The sequence below is a fragment of the Anopheles arabiensis genome, chromosome X (genome assembly GCF_016920715.1).
Source record: "Anopheles arabiensis isolate DONGOLA chromosome X, AaraD3, whole genome shotgun sequence".
In the NCBI taxonomy this organism is placed as follows: Eukaryota; Metazoa; Arthropoda; class Insecta; order Diptera; family Culicidae; genus Anopheles; species Anopheles arabiensis.
In genome coordinates, this window is record NC_053519.1 from 5,440,850 (window position 1) to 5,453,499 (window position 12,650).

The following is a 12,650-nucleotide window of genomic DNA, read 5'->3' on the forward strand; positions in this document are numbered from 1 at the left end:
GATGTGAAAATCGAGAGTGGTGACGTACATACACTTGAGGAAGCAAAAACAAAAAAAACAAGTGAGAAAACCCGCGAGGAATTTTGCATCGAAACACGAGAATGCTTCCAGACATTTAGGTCCACGCCCCCAGGGGAAGCGGGCGAATCGGGTTCAGCGGCGACGATTTTTCCACCCCGAAAATCTATCCGGCTGACCCACGCAGTCGTCCCTCTTCGCGCAGCGGAATAGGAAGCTGCAGGACGCCACGAGCATACCATTAACGTTTGGGTGTTTTTTTATTTTTATCGTTATAGTTATGGTTATTACATTTTGTTCGCGCTTATTAACATATTTATTATTTCCCGCGGGTCTTTCTGGCGCGCGGTCTCTCTCTTTCCTTCTTCAGCTTAATTTTGTACTCTTTTCTTCCTGCTCGAGGCAAGCAGAAGCGGCAGCAATTCGTATGCATTCGCGAAAATAAATTTGGGCGCTAATCGACATCGTTGTAATGCTTTACATTGCATTTCCCTCCCTTTCTGCTGGTTTCTCTTGGTGTTTGTGTGTGTGCGCCTGCAAAGGGTTTGCCACGGTATCGCTAAATTAGTAGCTGAAGCTAGCAAGCGAGCGAGCGAAAAATGCGACAGCCAGTGGAGAACGTTACGGATAAATGAAAAATAATTGGCACAAGATTGGCAGGATAAATTGGAAACTGGGGAGCGACGGTGAAGGGCGGGTAACCCTATTTGGGGACCGAAATGAAATGCAAAATCGCTTCCGCGTCCGCGCGTAATCGCTGTCCCGGTGGTGTGCAGCTGCAGACACACACACACACACACAATACCCGGAAAAGGTGACTGAGGGTGCTTCTTTGTTCTGCTGCGATGATCCCGTTTGCGCCGAGTGCAAAGAAGGCGACCAAACTCCTCACACACGCAGCAGTACGGGGTAAGTTGGCGAGCTTGTTACACCTTGCAGACAAATTGAAAAAAAAAAAACACACACACACACAGACACACAAAGTTTCATACGTGCAGTCCCGCCAGTAAAAGTTCACTTTTGCCCCGCACATTGCATATCTTTGGGCGCTTTTGAGTGTTTGTGTTGCTCGAAAGTTGCTATAAAAGTGAATGTCAGCCGCCTGAAAGTATGCAACCGGAGCCTTCGAACCCTGTGCCCTGGGGCAGCAAGCTTGTGTCCGGTTTTGAAATCGCGCGGAAGAAGGATAGTTTATGCTCGGTGGAACAGAATTTAATTTCGTTTCTGCACAACCACCGCGGCGCGGTGGCAGTGGCAAGCACTCATCTCGCACGTTAGACTCTGGCTCGGCTCGGAAACCGGTGTCATTCGCTCGCTCGGGTTGCAAGTGGTAACGGCTAATCGGGAATGTAATAACAACCCCGGTCGACAGCAACCGCCAGCTGGAGCAAATTTACTGACTTACAGCGCACCCCGTCGCACGAGCCAGAGCCTTAATCAGTGGACCGGAACACGGGTGTGTTGCGCAAGTTAAGCTTTCCGCAATCAGCCAGTTTTGCAACGTTGCAACGTTTGGGCGTTTGCATTAACTTACCTTGGGGGGTGGGGGCTTTTTTTGCTGCCGTTTATTGCTCCTTTAGCTCACCATCAGTGCTACACTCGACACACAAACACGTTTGCATCTTCTTTTGTATAAAAATTTATTTTGTTTTTCCGGGTTTCACTTTTAGCATGACGGAAGGAGAAAACATAAAATCAACCTTTACACAATAAATGGCAATAAGTTAGATATGCTGGATGTTTTTTTTTTCTTTACTTTTGTTTCTGTTTTTGTTTTTGTTTGTGTGATATGTGTGTGTGTGTATGTGTGTTTGTTTGTTTGTTTAACCGCATTCTAAAACCAAATGCGCCTGTTTTTTGTTGCTATTTTATGGTTTTTATGTTTTCCTTCTTTGCTTTCTTTTTGTCTGTGTGTGACTTTTCTTCTTTTTTCGTCTTCTTTCTTTGCTCCTGTTTTCTTGTAAGTTGGGTTGAAATGCTTTGTGTTTTTCTTCTTCTTCTTCTTCTTCTTCTTCTTCTTCTTCTTCTTCTTTTCTTCTTCTTCTTCTTTTTATTATTCTTCTTCTCTTCGTGTGAATTTAAAAATGTACTCTATCTAGCTATATCACTACGAAAAGTGGATATACTTTCATCGCCGTCACATTGTTTTCCGCGTGTGTCTCGTTTTGTCACTAGTTTGTAAGAATGCGTTTTTCAATTGTTGTTGTTGTTGTTGTGGTTGCTTGTCTGCATGTTTCGTGTGGTTGTTTTGTTTTGGTTGTTCGTGTCGTTCGGTTGGTTTTGCAATTATATTTAGCAAGCTTCTATAATTCCTTCGTTATCTAGACATCTTCGCTTATACATGTAAATGGTGACGCGTACGCGCAAGGGTGTTGTGTGTGTGTGTGGATGTGTGTTTTCTTTAATAATACTCTTTCTCTCTCTCTCTTTCTCTCATTCTATTTGTCTATAATTTTCACTCTAGCTATCTCTTCCAATATGACTCCACTGGGTAAAGCGGGCGCATCACCTTTCCCGCAATGTATGAACCAGCAGGAGAGGATGGGGAGCGGGTCACGATGGGGGGATGCGATGGGTAGTAGAAAGAGTTTCGTCACATTTTAATAAAATGCTGCCGTCGCGGTCACACCTGGCAACAGTAACAGTGCAGTTAGGCAGAGGAGTGAGTATGTTTAAGCGGGCGCAGAGGAAGCTGGCGATCAAAATGGATGATTTGCTAGGTGCAGTGTTTGCCATGCTGCGGTGCTGGGATATGTTTCGTTCGAGTTTTGCTCCACGCGCCGGGGGTTCGGCGTAAACCACTTAGCAGAACAGTGCTTGGGGAGACGCTTCGCGATTCCTGCCTCGTTGCGATCCTTCGCACGCCTGCGAAATCTCTTAAAATAGCACGGAGGGTTTCCTATTTAGTACCTTTTGGCTTCCGTGTTATGCGGCCAAATAGCTTTCGTTGTGTTGTGAAACAGTGAGCGAAGTCCAAATTTACTATCGCTTGCAAGGGAACGCGGTAACATGAGGGGAGCAATGATATGGACCGTGATATGGAGCGTGACAGGGAGAGGTTTCCCCCTAATAAAGTGCTTTTTAGTCAGTATAGTCAGTACAGGGATTTCCAAGCCAATTTTCGAATTATAAACATTGTTTTACACCGCGTGCTATCTATCTGACATTTCATTTTCATCACGACATTTTTTAATTTCTTCAGCATGATTTTCAACAAGTTTCAAGCGGGACTGAGTTCGACAGTGTTTTTTGTGATGTGTTGAAAAAATATGTGTAAAAACTGAAATTTTATTATGAAGCAAATGCACGATTTGACAGCTGTTGAAAAACATCTTGAAGATGGTGAATAATTATGTGCACATTCGAACATGACTAGCAAAAACCCTGCATTCCACATTCCGCTGATATTTTATCTCCATCATGCAGAAATTTCCGTGTCAATTTCCAAAGCCCACAACAACAATTCATTGCTTGCGAGATGTTTTTCAACAGCTGTCAAATATTGCATTTGCATCACAATAATAATTCAGTTCAGTTCCCCATAATTTTCAACACGTCTCAAGCTCGAGTTTGAGTTTGTCAGCTGATGTGTCAGTTTTGTGGTGTGTTGAAAATCATCGCGAAGAACTGAAATTTGATTCTGATGTGCACATTCGGAAGTGACGTGGAAATCCCAATTTTGAATTTCTTCAGCATGATTTGTAACACTTCAACGGTCCGTTACTATCGTTTTTTCATCGAAATTTGAAGCCGGTTCTCATCACATCGACCAGACTCTTCAACGGCCAGAGTTGAAAATCATACTGAAGAAACTAAAAGCTGTTATGACAAAAATGAAATATCAGAGTGGATGTGGAATAACTTCTTGCACGTGGTGGGAAAAAAAGAGTTTTCATTCGAAACGGACTTGGCAAACTCTGCAAGGAAAGTGCGTTAATCGTAGTTTGAAGCGTTAGTTTTTGTACGAACATAACGCTAAGTAACGTAACGCAAAAATTACGTTGCACCTGTCACGGTTTTGCGTTCATTTGTTCTGGGGATTATGGAAACGCAACAACAACAAAATCAGTGTACCACGTCACACACACACATACACACAAACAAACATACAGGCACACTGATTGATGATATGCACAAACTGGATGCGATGGATGGCAAAAGTGGCGGAGTTTCGAACGAACAGAAGCGATGGCAATATGCGGCGTTACGGCTAGCTTCTCCAGATAATAGAGTCTTTACGTTGGGCTCAAGCGCTTACGATAACGATATATATATATATTTATATTTATATAGTTAGTATTTTTGGACTATATTAATATTAACAATGCTACCCCCCCGTTCACTCCCTTTCCTTGTGGCAAGGGCGAGAGGGGTTTTTCTTAACTAATGCTACAATCTTTGTGTTTGTCTTTCCATCTTTACCTGCGGCTTAGGCGTCGTACCATAGATCAGAGGCTACATCTTATCAGCGTTTTTTGTTCGTCTGCTTCACTTTTTTCATATTTTTTTTTCTTGGATATGTGTTGGGTTGCACGAGATTAGAAAGTTTCGGGGCTTGAGAAGTGAGTCTTTCACTTGTGGATATGTGTGTGTGTGTGTTTGTGTGATTGAGAATGATACACAGCGAAGCCACGTGAAGTGTAGGGTGTACAGTTGGGCTGTGAGAGTGTTTGCACAAGACAAGGCAAGGTTGGGAAGATTCGCTTGATGTTACAAACGATCGTCAGCCGATGTTACGAAGCGCGAAGCGTCATCGGATCACATCACAATCACAATCACACGCAATGGTATCATTATTGGCGTCACTGCTTTGCAATATCGGTCCGCGTCGTTTGTGCTGAGGTGCCATTTTACCAACCTTACCTTACCTTTCAAAACCTCTTTGCATGTGTGTGTTTGTGTGTGTTGTTTCGTCTCCCACGTCCCATTGTCCTTCCCCGTCTTTGCTGTGTGGGTGGCTGGATGAATGAGAACCGCTCCTGCCTTACAAGCGGGCGAAAAAAACATTCCTCGCCATTCTCATTTGCATGCGACGGCAAAGAATAGCAGTGTGTATGTGTATGTGCGTGTGTGTGTGTGTGAGAGAGTGTATGTCTGTTTGCTTCGACTCGATTGCGTCGATAATCGATGTAAGTAAAGCTCAGTTCTTAGATTATACGAGGATTAGCTACCCTACTATATCAAGGAGAATTGTTTTTTTTTTTTAGGGGAAATGTGTTTAAAACTGAATTGACAAGTATCTATGCGGTTCCCTCCCCCCCTTTCCACTGCACCAGCTGAGAGGAGGGACCGATCACTCGCTCTCTCTTTCTTTCTTTCGCTCGGTTTACACGTGTGTCGCCAGTACGCCCGGTTTGATGGTGTTGCTGGAAGGAAGAATGAACTGTCCCGGAGGGCTGTTGGGCTGCTGCTGCTGCTCTCTCCCGACCGTACCGCCCGCGATCGACGGTGCCTGGGAGAGCTGCGAGCTGGCCAGCGACAGCGAGCCGGACTGGGTCGAGCTCGGGCTGCTCGAACCGGTCGCTAGCAGGGCGGCCGAGTTGGTGCCGCTGCTGGCCAGGCTGCCGGTGGGCGGGCCGCCCGCCGCCGGCGGCAGTCCCAGCCCGAGCAGACAGTTCTGGTTGCGCGTGGCGCTGTACGGTGGTGGGGCCGGCGTCGCGGCCGGATTGGCCGTCGCCGGCGGGGGCAGCGGCATCGGGCTGGGGCCGCGCCCGTGCAGCGTCCCGTAGTTGGCGCCGAACCGCGTGTCCAGCCCGAGGTGGCAACCGAGCATGGGATGATCTGGGGGAAAGTGAGCGGATGCAAAAACGGGAAGAATCGGTTAGATGGTTAGTTATATGAAGCAAAAAAAATTAAATAAAAATAAAGAAAAAAAGGTTATAAAAGTGATGCGTTTGCATACTTTAAGGCGCTTTACAATTAGAATGTTTGTATTTTGTTTTTTTTTTTGTTTTAAATGTATTGTATTAATTAAAGATATGCTGAAAAGCTTGTTATAGTGCAAAACAAGATTCTGTACAAAATTTCACAATGTTAAACCCTACTAAACGAAATTAAATTAGTATTTCCTTGTTTCATGCAGAAGCGATGGAGGCGCCTGGTGGTTCACGATTTTATGGAGCACTTGCAATGAGATATTCAGTTGGATTAGCTAGCCATTTCCGGCTAAATTTGGCCATAGCATTTATCTGAGTATCTATGCTGTTTTTTTTGTTATAAATAATGAATGGAATGAATAAGAACAAGTAATACGTGTAGTGCAGAAAATATATTTCAAAACAAAATAGATATTCCCATTGCCACAAACGGGAAATCATTCTCAATGGCTCCAATGGCCAATCGCTTTCCAACCCTGCAAATGATCTCAAGCTCCAGGGCTTGTACGAGCAAGGACCTGAGCCTATGTGTGTGTGTGTGTGTGTGTGTGTGTTATCTTTGGATGGGGTGGGCGATGATTTCGCTTCATTAAAATCACACTCGTCTTCTTGGGCCGCGCAGTGACAATCCGAAACCTGCAGTCCCATCTCACGGCGTCTAATTCAATTACTTACACGCATCTTGCTTCAATTTGTGCAAAATACCCTCCCCCCCCTTTTTCGGATTGACAGCTGTCATCCCGCCGCCAAACCGAAAGCGCCCGGTGTACGCTGTTAATTTATTAATTAAATCAGAAGCCCCGGAACATTCGTCCCTAGTTGCATCCATCAATTCCAAAGCCACTGGACATTCCCTTTCTCTTCCCACCTCCCCTCCCCCCTCCCTATCACTCCGAAAAATTGGGGCCGATCCGAGCCGGGGGGGGTTTGTAAAGTCCGCCGCCCGGCAGAAACAGCTGGCAGTAGGCGACGAACGGGCTGAAGCTTTTCAGCAAAACCTTGGAAATGCAATTTTCGGTTGCAAGTTGCAGTACTTTACTGGATGGCAATACACCCCCCCCTTCTCTCCAAACTGGTCGAACTGCTTCGTTCACTTCCGCTGCTTTGTGCCAAGACAAAGGAAGTATGTTTTCTTAAACTGTAAAAACTAATCACAAACTGCGTTAATGCAAATGCCACAGTCCCAGGGGGGGGATTGCTGTGGGGAAGGGGGGGGGGGGTGCCGAGAGTTTATTTATTCTTTGCATTCTTATGGTGGGATGGGCAGGCGGGGTTTGGAACGGTGCGGTAAGAGCTAAGAGAGCGGTTGTACTTTGCTGGGCTGTGTTTTTGTTTGGCTTCGTACCGTGCCAATGGTTCCGGTTCCGGCGGGGAAAAGGGCAAACTTTCTTTTTGTACTGGTTGGTGATTGGGTGGGTGTGTGTGTGTCTGTGCGTACCCTTTTCTAAAACAAGCGAATAGTGCAAGTTATGTAGAGAAAGAGAGAGCAAGTGCCCTCCCCGGGAGGAGCAATAAATTCAAGACAAACACAAATCTATTAGTTTGCTTATGCCTCCCCCCCCCCCCCCTATAACCACCTCACCAGCACTCTTTGACGGCTCCTCAGTCGTTGTCGGTACGCGTAACAGCGATACGGCCGGATTCCGCCGGAACAAGCACATCGCAGGAAGGAGGGCGAAAGGGGACTTCGTTTCGTTTGCTGAAAGTCAAACGGATCAAATCGTTCCGGTGGCCACCTCCCCTATCTCCCTCGCGCAGCAACGGGGCATGAGCATACTTTTGCGGTAAATCAGTGCAGCCGAGCAGCCGCCCAGAGTACGCTGGACAAATGTTTAAGTGTGATCCACACACACACACAAAAGGGAACGGGGCAAAAAACCGGGTGTGGTTTGCACATCAAACTTTGCCTTGCGGGCAGAACCGGGCGTAGCTCTGCGCAAATTGGCCGAAGCAATCCAGCCCATTAAGGTGCTGTGTTGCGCCATCGTTCTGGGTTTTTAGTTTTGTTTTTTTTTCGGTGTAAACTCTTGTGCTCCGCTCGCTTCGTTGTGGGCGGGAGGGTGGGCGAAAAACTTACTCATTAACCCGTTCGGGATGGACGACACGCTGCTCTGGATGCTGGGCAGGGCGCCGCCAGCGTCCGGCGGGGCGGCGGGCGTGCGCTTTCGCGTGAGTGTCATCGTGCCGGTCGGCAGCTGACCGTTGGCCGGCGGCCGGGCCGGCGGTTTGGCGGTGAGCGCGTTGCCGATGCTGTTGCTGCTGCTGCTCGCCTTAAACTGCATCAGGTGCTGGGTGGGCGGGCTGTAGTCCCGGGCGTAGTTAACGTACGGGACGTAGCCGTTGTTGTTGTTGTTGGTGCTGTTGCCGGTGCTGCTCGCGCTGTTGCCGCTGGTACCGGTCGGGCCACCGCCCACTTTCGGGCACTGCAGGTGGCTCAGCGAGTCGGAAAAGTCTCCCGAGTATCGGCTACATTTGTTGGATAAAGAGAGAGAGAGAGAGACAGAGAGAGATTGAGAGAGAGAGATTGAGAGAGAGAGAGAAAAACAGAGGGAGGGAGAGATATTGAGAGAGAGAAATAGAGAAAGAATGAGAGAGAGCGATAGAGAGAAAAACAGAGAGAGAGACAGACAGAGAGAGATACAGAAAGAATAAGAGAGAAATAGACAAATAATAAGAAAGAGATACAGAGAGACAGAGAGGTGATGAGAGAGAGAGAGAGGGAAAGAGAAAGAGAGAGAGAGAGAAAGAGAGAGAGAGAGAAAGAGAAAGTGAGGTAAAGAGAAGGAAGGGAGAGAAATTAATAATTAGGAAGTGATGGAGAGGCAGAGAGGAATGAGAGAGATAAACAGAGAAAGAGCGAAAGAGAGGAACAAAGAGAGATAAGGAGAGATAGGGAGAGATATGCAGAGAGATGGAATTGGAGAGAGGAATAGGCAGAGAGAGCGAAAGGGGGAGAGATGGAGGGTGAGGAAAAAATAGAGAGACAAAAAGAGAGAGAGAGAGAGAGAGAGATAAAGAAAGAAAGAGTAAATGAAAGATGAGGAGGAATTGAGAAAATGATAGAGAGACACATGGAAAGAGAGAGAGAGAGAGAGAGAGAGAGAGAGAGAAAGAGAGAGAGCGAGAGATAAAGAAAAAGGGAGGTAAAGATAAGCAAGGGAGTAAAATAAAAAGATAGAATGAAAAAAGAAGGGTGCATTAAGGAGAGAGAGAGATAGAGTGGTAGAGAGAGATAAAGATAGAGGCAGAGAGAAGGAAGAGAGACAAAAATAAGAGCGGAAGAGAGAGAGAGTGATAGAGAGAGAGAAAAAGAGAGAGGAGAATGGTGAAAGGAAGAGGGAAAGAGGGAAAAGGAGAGAAAGAGATAGTTACAGAGAGAGAGAGAGAGAGAAAGAAATAGAGAGAGACAGAAGAAAGAGAAGAACACAGAGAGATAGAGGAAGAGAGAATACGAAGAGACAGGAGCATGGAGAGATTGAGAGAGAGACAGAACAATAGAGAGAATGAGAGGTAGAGAGAGATAGAAAAAGAATAAGACTGAAAGTAGCCATGCGACATCCAGTGCGAGCCTACCTGTAATCGGTGGTAGTGTCACCCTTGAGCGCCGTAAGCGACGAACTGATCGCCGTAGTACCGGTTGGCGGGCCGGCCACACCCGAGCGCACGTTCAGCGCGATGTTGGTGGTGATGGTGTCGCGCGGATGCTCCCCGTCCAGCATGTCGTCGATGCGGTCGATCTTGTGGTCGCTCACCGTCGTGCCGCCGTGCTCACCGCAATCCTTCCCCGGGACATCGTACTGTGGACAGCGGGGACAGAGGAAGGAAATGAGTGGAGCAGTTTTCTATCTCCGAACTGAACTGGTCGGGAAAAGGGCTATTTGCGCGGACTCTTACCTTCGGTATGACATCGGCCGGCGGCAGATGCTTCTTTCTGTTACGACGGCTGCACAGGCAGATCGCAATGACGACGAGAATGATCAGTATGGTGATGCCTCCGAGCGAGCCGAGCACGATCACGGGCAGCAAATTTGGCTCTGTTTAGAAGAAGAGATGGAAGAAGTCGAATTTGGAGATAAAATGGTAAATGTTTAATGTTTGATGAGCTGTCAAAGATAACAAATATAGCTCAGAATTTGGAATCTAATTTTTGGTCTACCTCTGGAATTTGGTATACTTCTGAGGAAGCTTTTACTTCTTAATTTGGCTTTCATAACCTCACATCTCGCACTACAGGCTCTAATTATGTTAAACTCACAGTGAGCGGCCTATACTGTAAAGCTCTTAGTTCTCAATTCATACTCGGAATGTTATTTCATTGTACGATGCCAAAAATAGTCCGACCAGGTCACATAGTCACAGGTCACAGAACACCTGATGTTTGCAGCTCTAAGGACTCTCAGGATGTTTAGTCCGAAATAGGCATCAAACGCAGTTATGATTGCTCCAGTCGTATCTTAGACGACCGTTATTGACTTAAGGCCTAATTTCTGCATCGCTTCTAACTCCAACTCCAATGTCCTTGAGATGATGTCATACTTAACACCTACTTATCAAAACCTATCTATCTATATCATTTCACTATGATATCATATTGCGCTCTACATGATATCAAACAGCTGTTCAACTTCAGAAGAATGAACGAATTGACGAGGTGAACTGAAATACGAGATATGTTCCAGAAGTTCGCCGCTTGAGTAGAAGAATTTTAATTTCTTCGCTGCCAATTAATAGGTCTAGCACTTTGTGTCATTATCTGTCATAGCAAAACAAGACATCGCTTCCTGCCACACAAAATATTTCAGCTGCATCAAACTGAGAGGACTCTGAAAGAGACAAAGAGAGAGACAGCGAGGACCTTACCTTTGGAGACGAATTCAATTTCCAGATAGTCGATACCGTAGTCGTTCACAACGGTGCAGTTGTACCGCCCGAAGTGTTCCCGCTGGCAGTGGTGTATGATGAGCGTCGACCGCACCCCGTTCGGGATCGGGCTGTCCAGTGCGCGGTACTCGGCCGCGTTCGGCTCCGCGCTCACGTTGATCTCGCGCCCATTGAACGACCACAGCACGTGCCGGGGCTTCGGTATCGACAGGGCGACACACTCGAGCTGCGCACTGTCGTGCACCGCTCCGTACTGCTGCCGCGGCGAGCTGATGGCGGGCGGCCCGCGCAGATACACCGTCGCGTCCGCCTCCACCTCGGCGAAGCCCTGCACGCTCGCCTTGCAGTAGTAGCGGCCGGCGGTGGCCGGCGTTACGACGAGCGTTACGTTCGCCGCACTCGACACGACCTGGTCGGACGGTTCGTGTATCCACAGCACGTCCGGTGCGGGATTGCCGTCCACGTCGCAGCCGAGCGTAACGGTCGTGTCCGGGTCCGCCTCGACCGACTGGGGCGGCGCCCGGAAGCTCGGCCCGTAGCTTATGTCGAGCGTGACGCTCTCCTCGCTCTTCCCGACCGCATTGCGCACCTCGCACCGGACCGTGGTGCCGTGGTACTTGCGCGAGATGTTCGCTATCAGCTGCGAAAACAGGGAGGACGGAAACGGTGAAGCGAGTTAAGATAAGATAAGGCTGTGCTGATCTTTGTTAAGATTGAAATTGAAATTGAAATGAGTGATTTGAATCAAATCTCCAGAGAATCATAAATTTCCAAAGACTGGTGAATCTTTAAAGATTTATGATCCTCTGAAGAATGATGATAAACCTCTGAGAATCTCTGAAATTTTGATCTCTGAAATTCGGGAATCGGATGGTGGGTTCTAGTCTCGCATGAACCGTCTCTCCCGTTGTCAGGTCTGATGATCTGGATGCTTGGTAGTCGCTAAGTCTCGCGCTGTCATGACTTTAGGCTGCCATCACCACATAGGTCGTTACGCCAAGAACCTTCAGCTCTACGAATCTTTTGAGATTCATGAGTTGCTAGAGATTCGTTAATCTTTACAGAACTATCACTCTTTAAAGATTCAAACATATTTGGGAATACATGAATCTTCAGAGATTTATGCATCTTTTGAGATTTCTGAAGTTTGAGAGTCGCGAGTCCTGTCAACCGAAATTTGGATTTCAAAGATTCATTGAGATTCGTGAATCTGAATCAGATCCATTAGGTTGAAGCACAATTCTGAAGTTTTCCAATAGGAAAAACAAACTTACCAACTCGGATGCGTGACTGCCGTCCGACAGCTCCTCGCCCACGAACCAGCGATACGTAACGTCGGGCGGGTTAGCGTCCGCCCGGCAGGACAGCCGCACCTCCGTGCCCTCGAGTATGCGGCCCCCGTTCAGGGCGCCCCCGATCACGGCAATCTTCACCTTCGGCGCGTACTTCACCTCCAGCTTGAGCCGCACCGACCGGTACGTCCGGTCGGCCGTGTTCTGCGCCTGGCAGGTGAACGTCGTGTTGTGGTGCTCCTTCTTCGGCGTCAGCTTCAGGATCGATTTGGCGGTGTAGCGGCGGGCGTCGCGCAGCGGCTCCTTCATGTACTCGATGCCCTTGGTGAGCACCGTGCCGAGCCCGTCGATCCAGGTAATCTCGGCCGCCGGCTTCCCGCCGACCGACACGCACTCCAGCTCTATCTCCCGGTCCTCGGTCGTGACCATGAAGTCGCCCTGCACAATCTTGGGCGCTTCCGGCGGCACCAGCACGGTCAGCTTGGCGAAGCGCGACCGAATGCCCGGAGTTCCTGCAGGTGAGGGAGGGAATTGGATGGTGTCGCGCAAACTGGAGGCAACGGTGCCCAGCGTGTCTACTTAC

At 47.9% G+C, this 12,650-nt stretch overlaps 1 protein-coding gene across 4 annotated transcripts in view; it reads right to left on the reverse strand.

Annotated features, from left to right (window-relative positions):
* Positions 1-1,641: 1,641 nt before the first annotated feature.
* LOC120906221 (irregular chiasm C-roughest protein-like) overlaps positions 1,642-12,650 on the reverse strand; it is a 219,185-nt gene continuing 208,176 nt past the window's right edge. For all 4 annotated transcript variants that reach the window (XM_040317736.1, XM_040317735.1, XM_040317734.1 and 1 more), the window contains 6 exons: positions 12,050-12,579; positions 10,755-11,415; positions 9,789-9,928; positions 9,468-9,691; positions 7,972-8,360; positions 1,642-5,799 (listed from right to left, as the gene is read on the reverse strand). In XM_040317736.1, the coding sequence (XP_040173670.1) occupies positions 5,345-5,799; positions 7,972-8,360; positions 9,468-9,691; positions 9,789-9,928; positions 10,755-11,415; positions 12,050-12,579 (2,399 nt within the window). In that variant the 3' untranslated portion in view covers positions 1,642-5,344. The remainder of the gene's footprint in view (positions 5,800-7,971; positions 8,361-9,467; positions 9,692-9,788; positions 9,929-10,754; positions 11,416-12,049; positions 12,580-12,650) is intronic.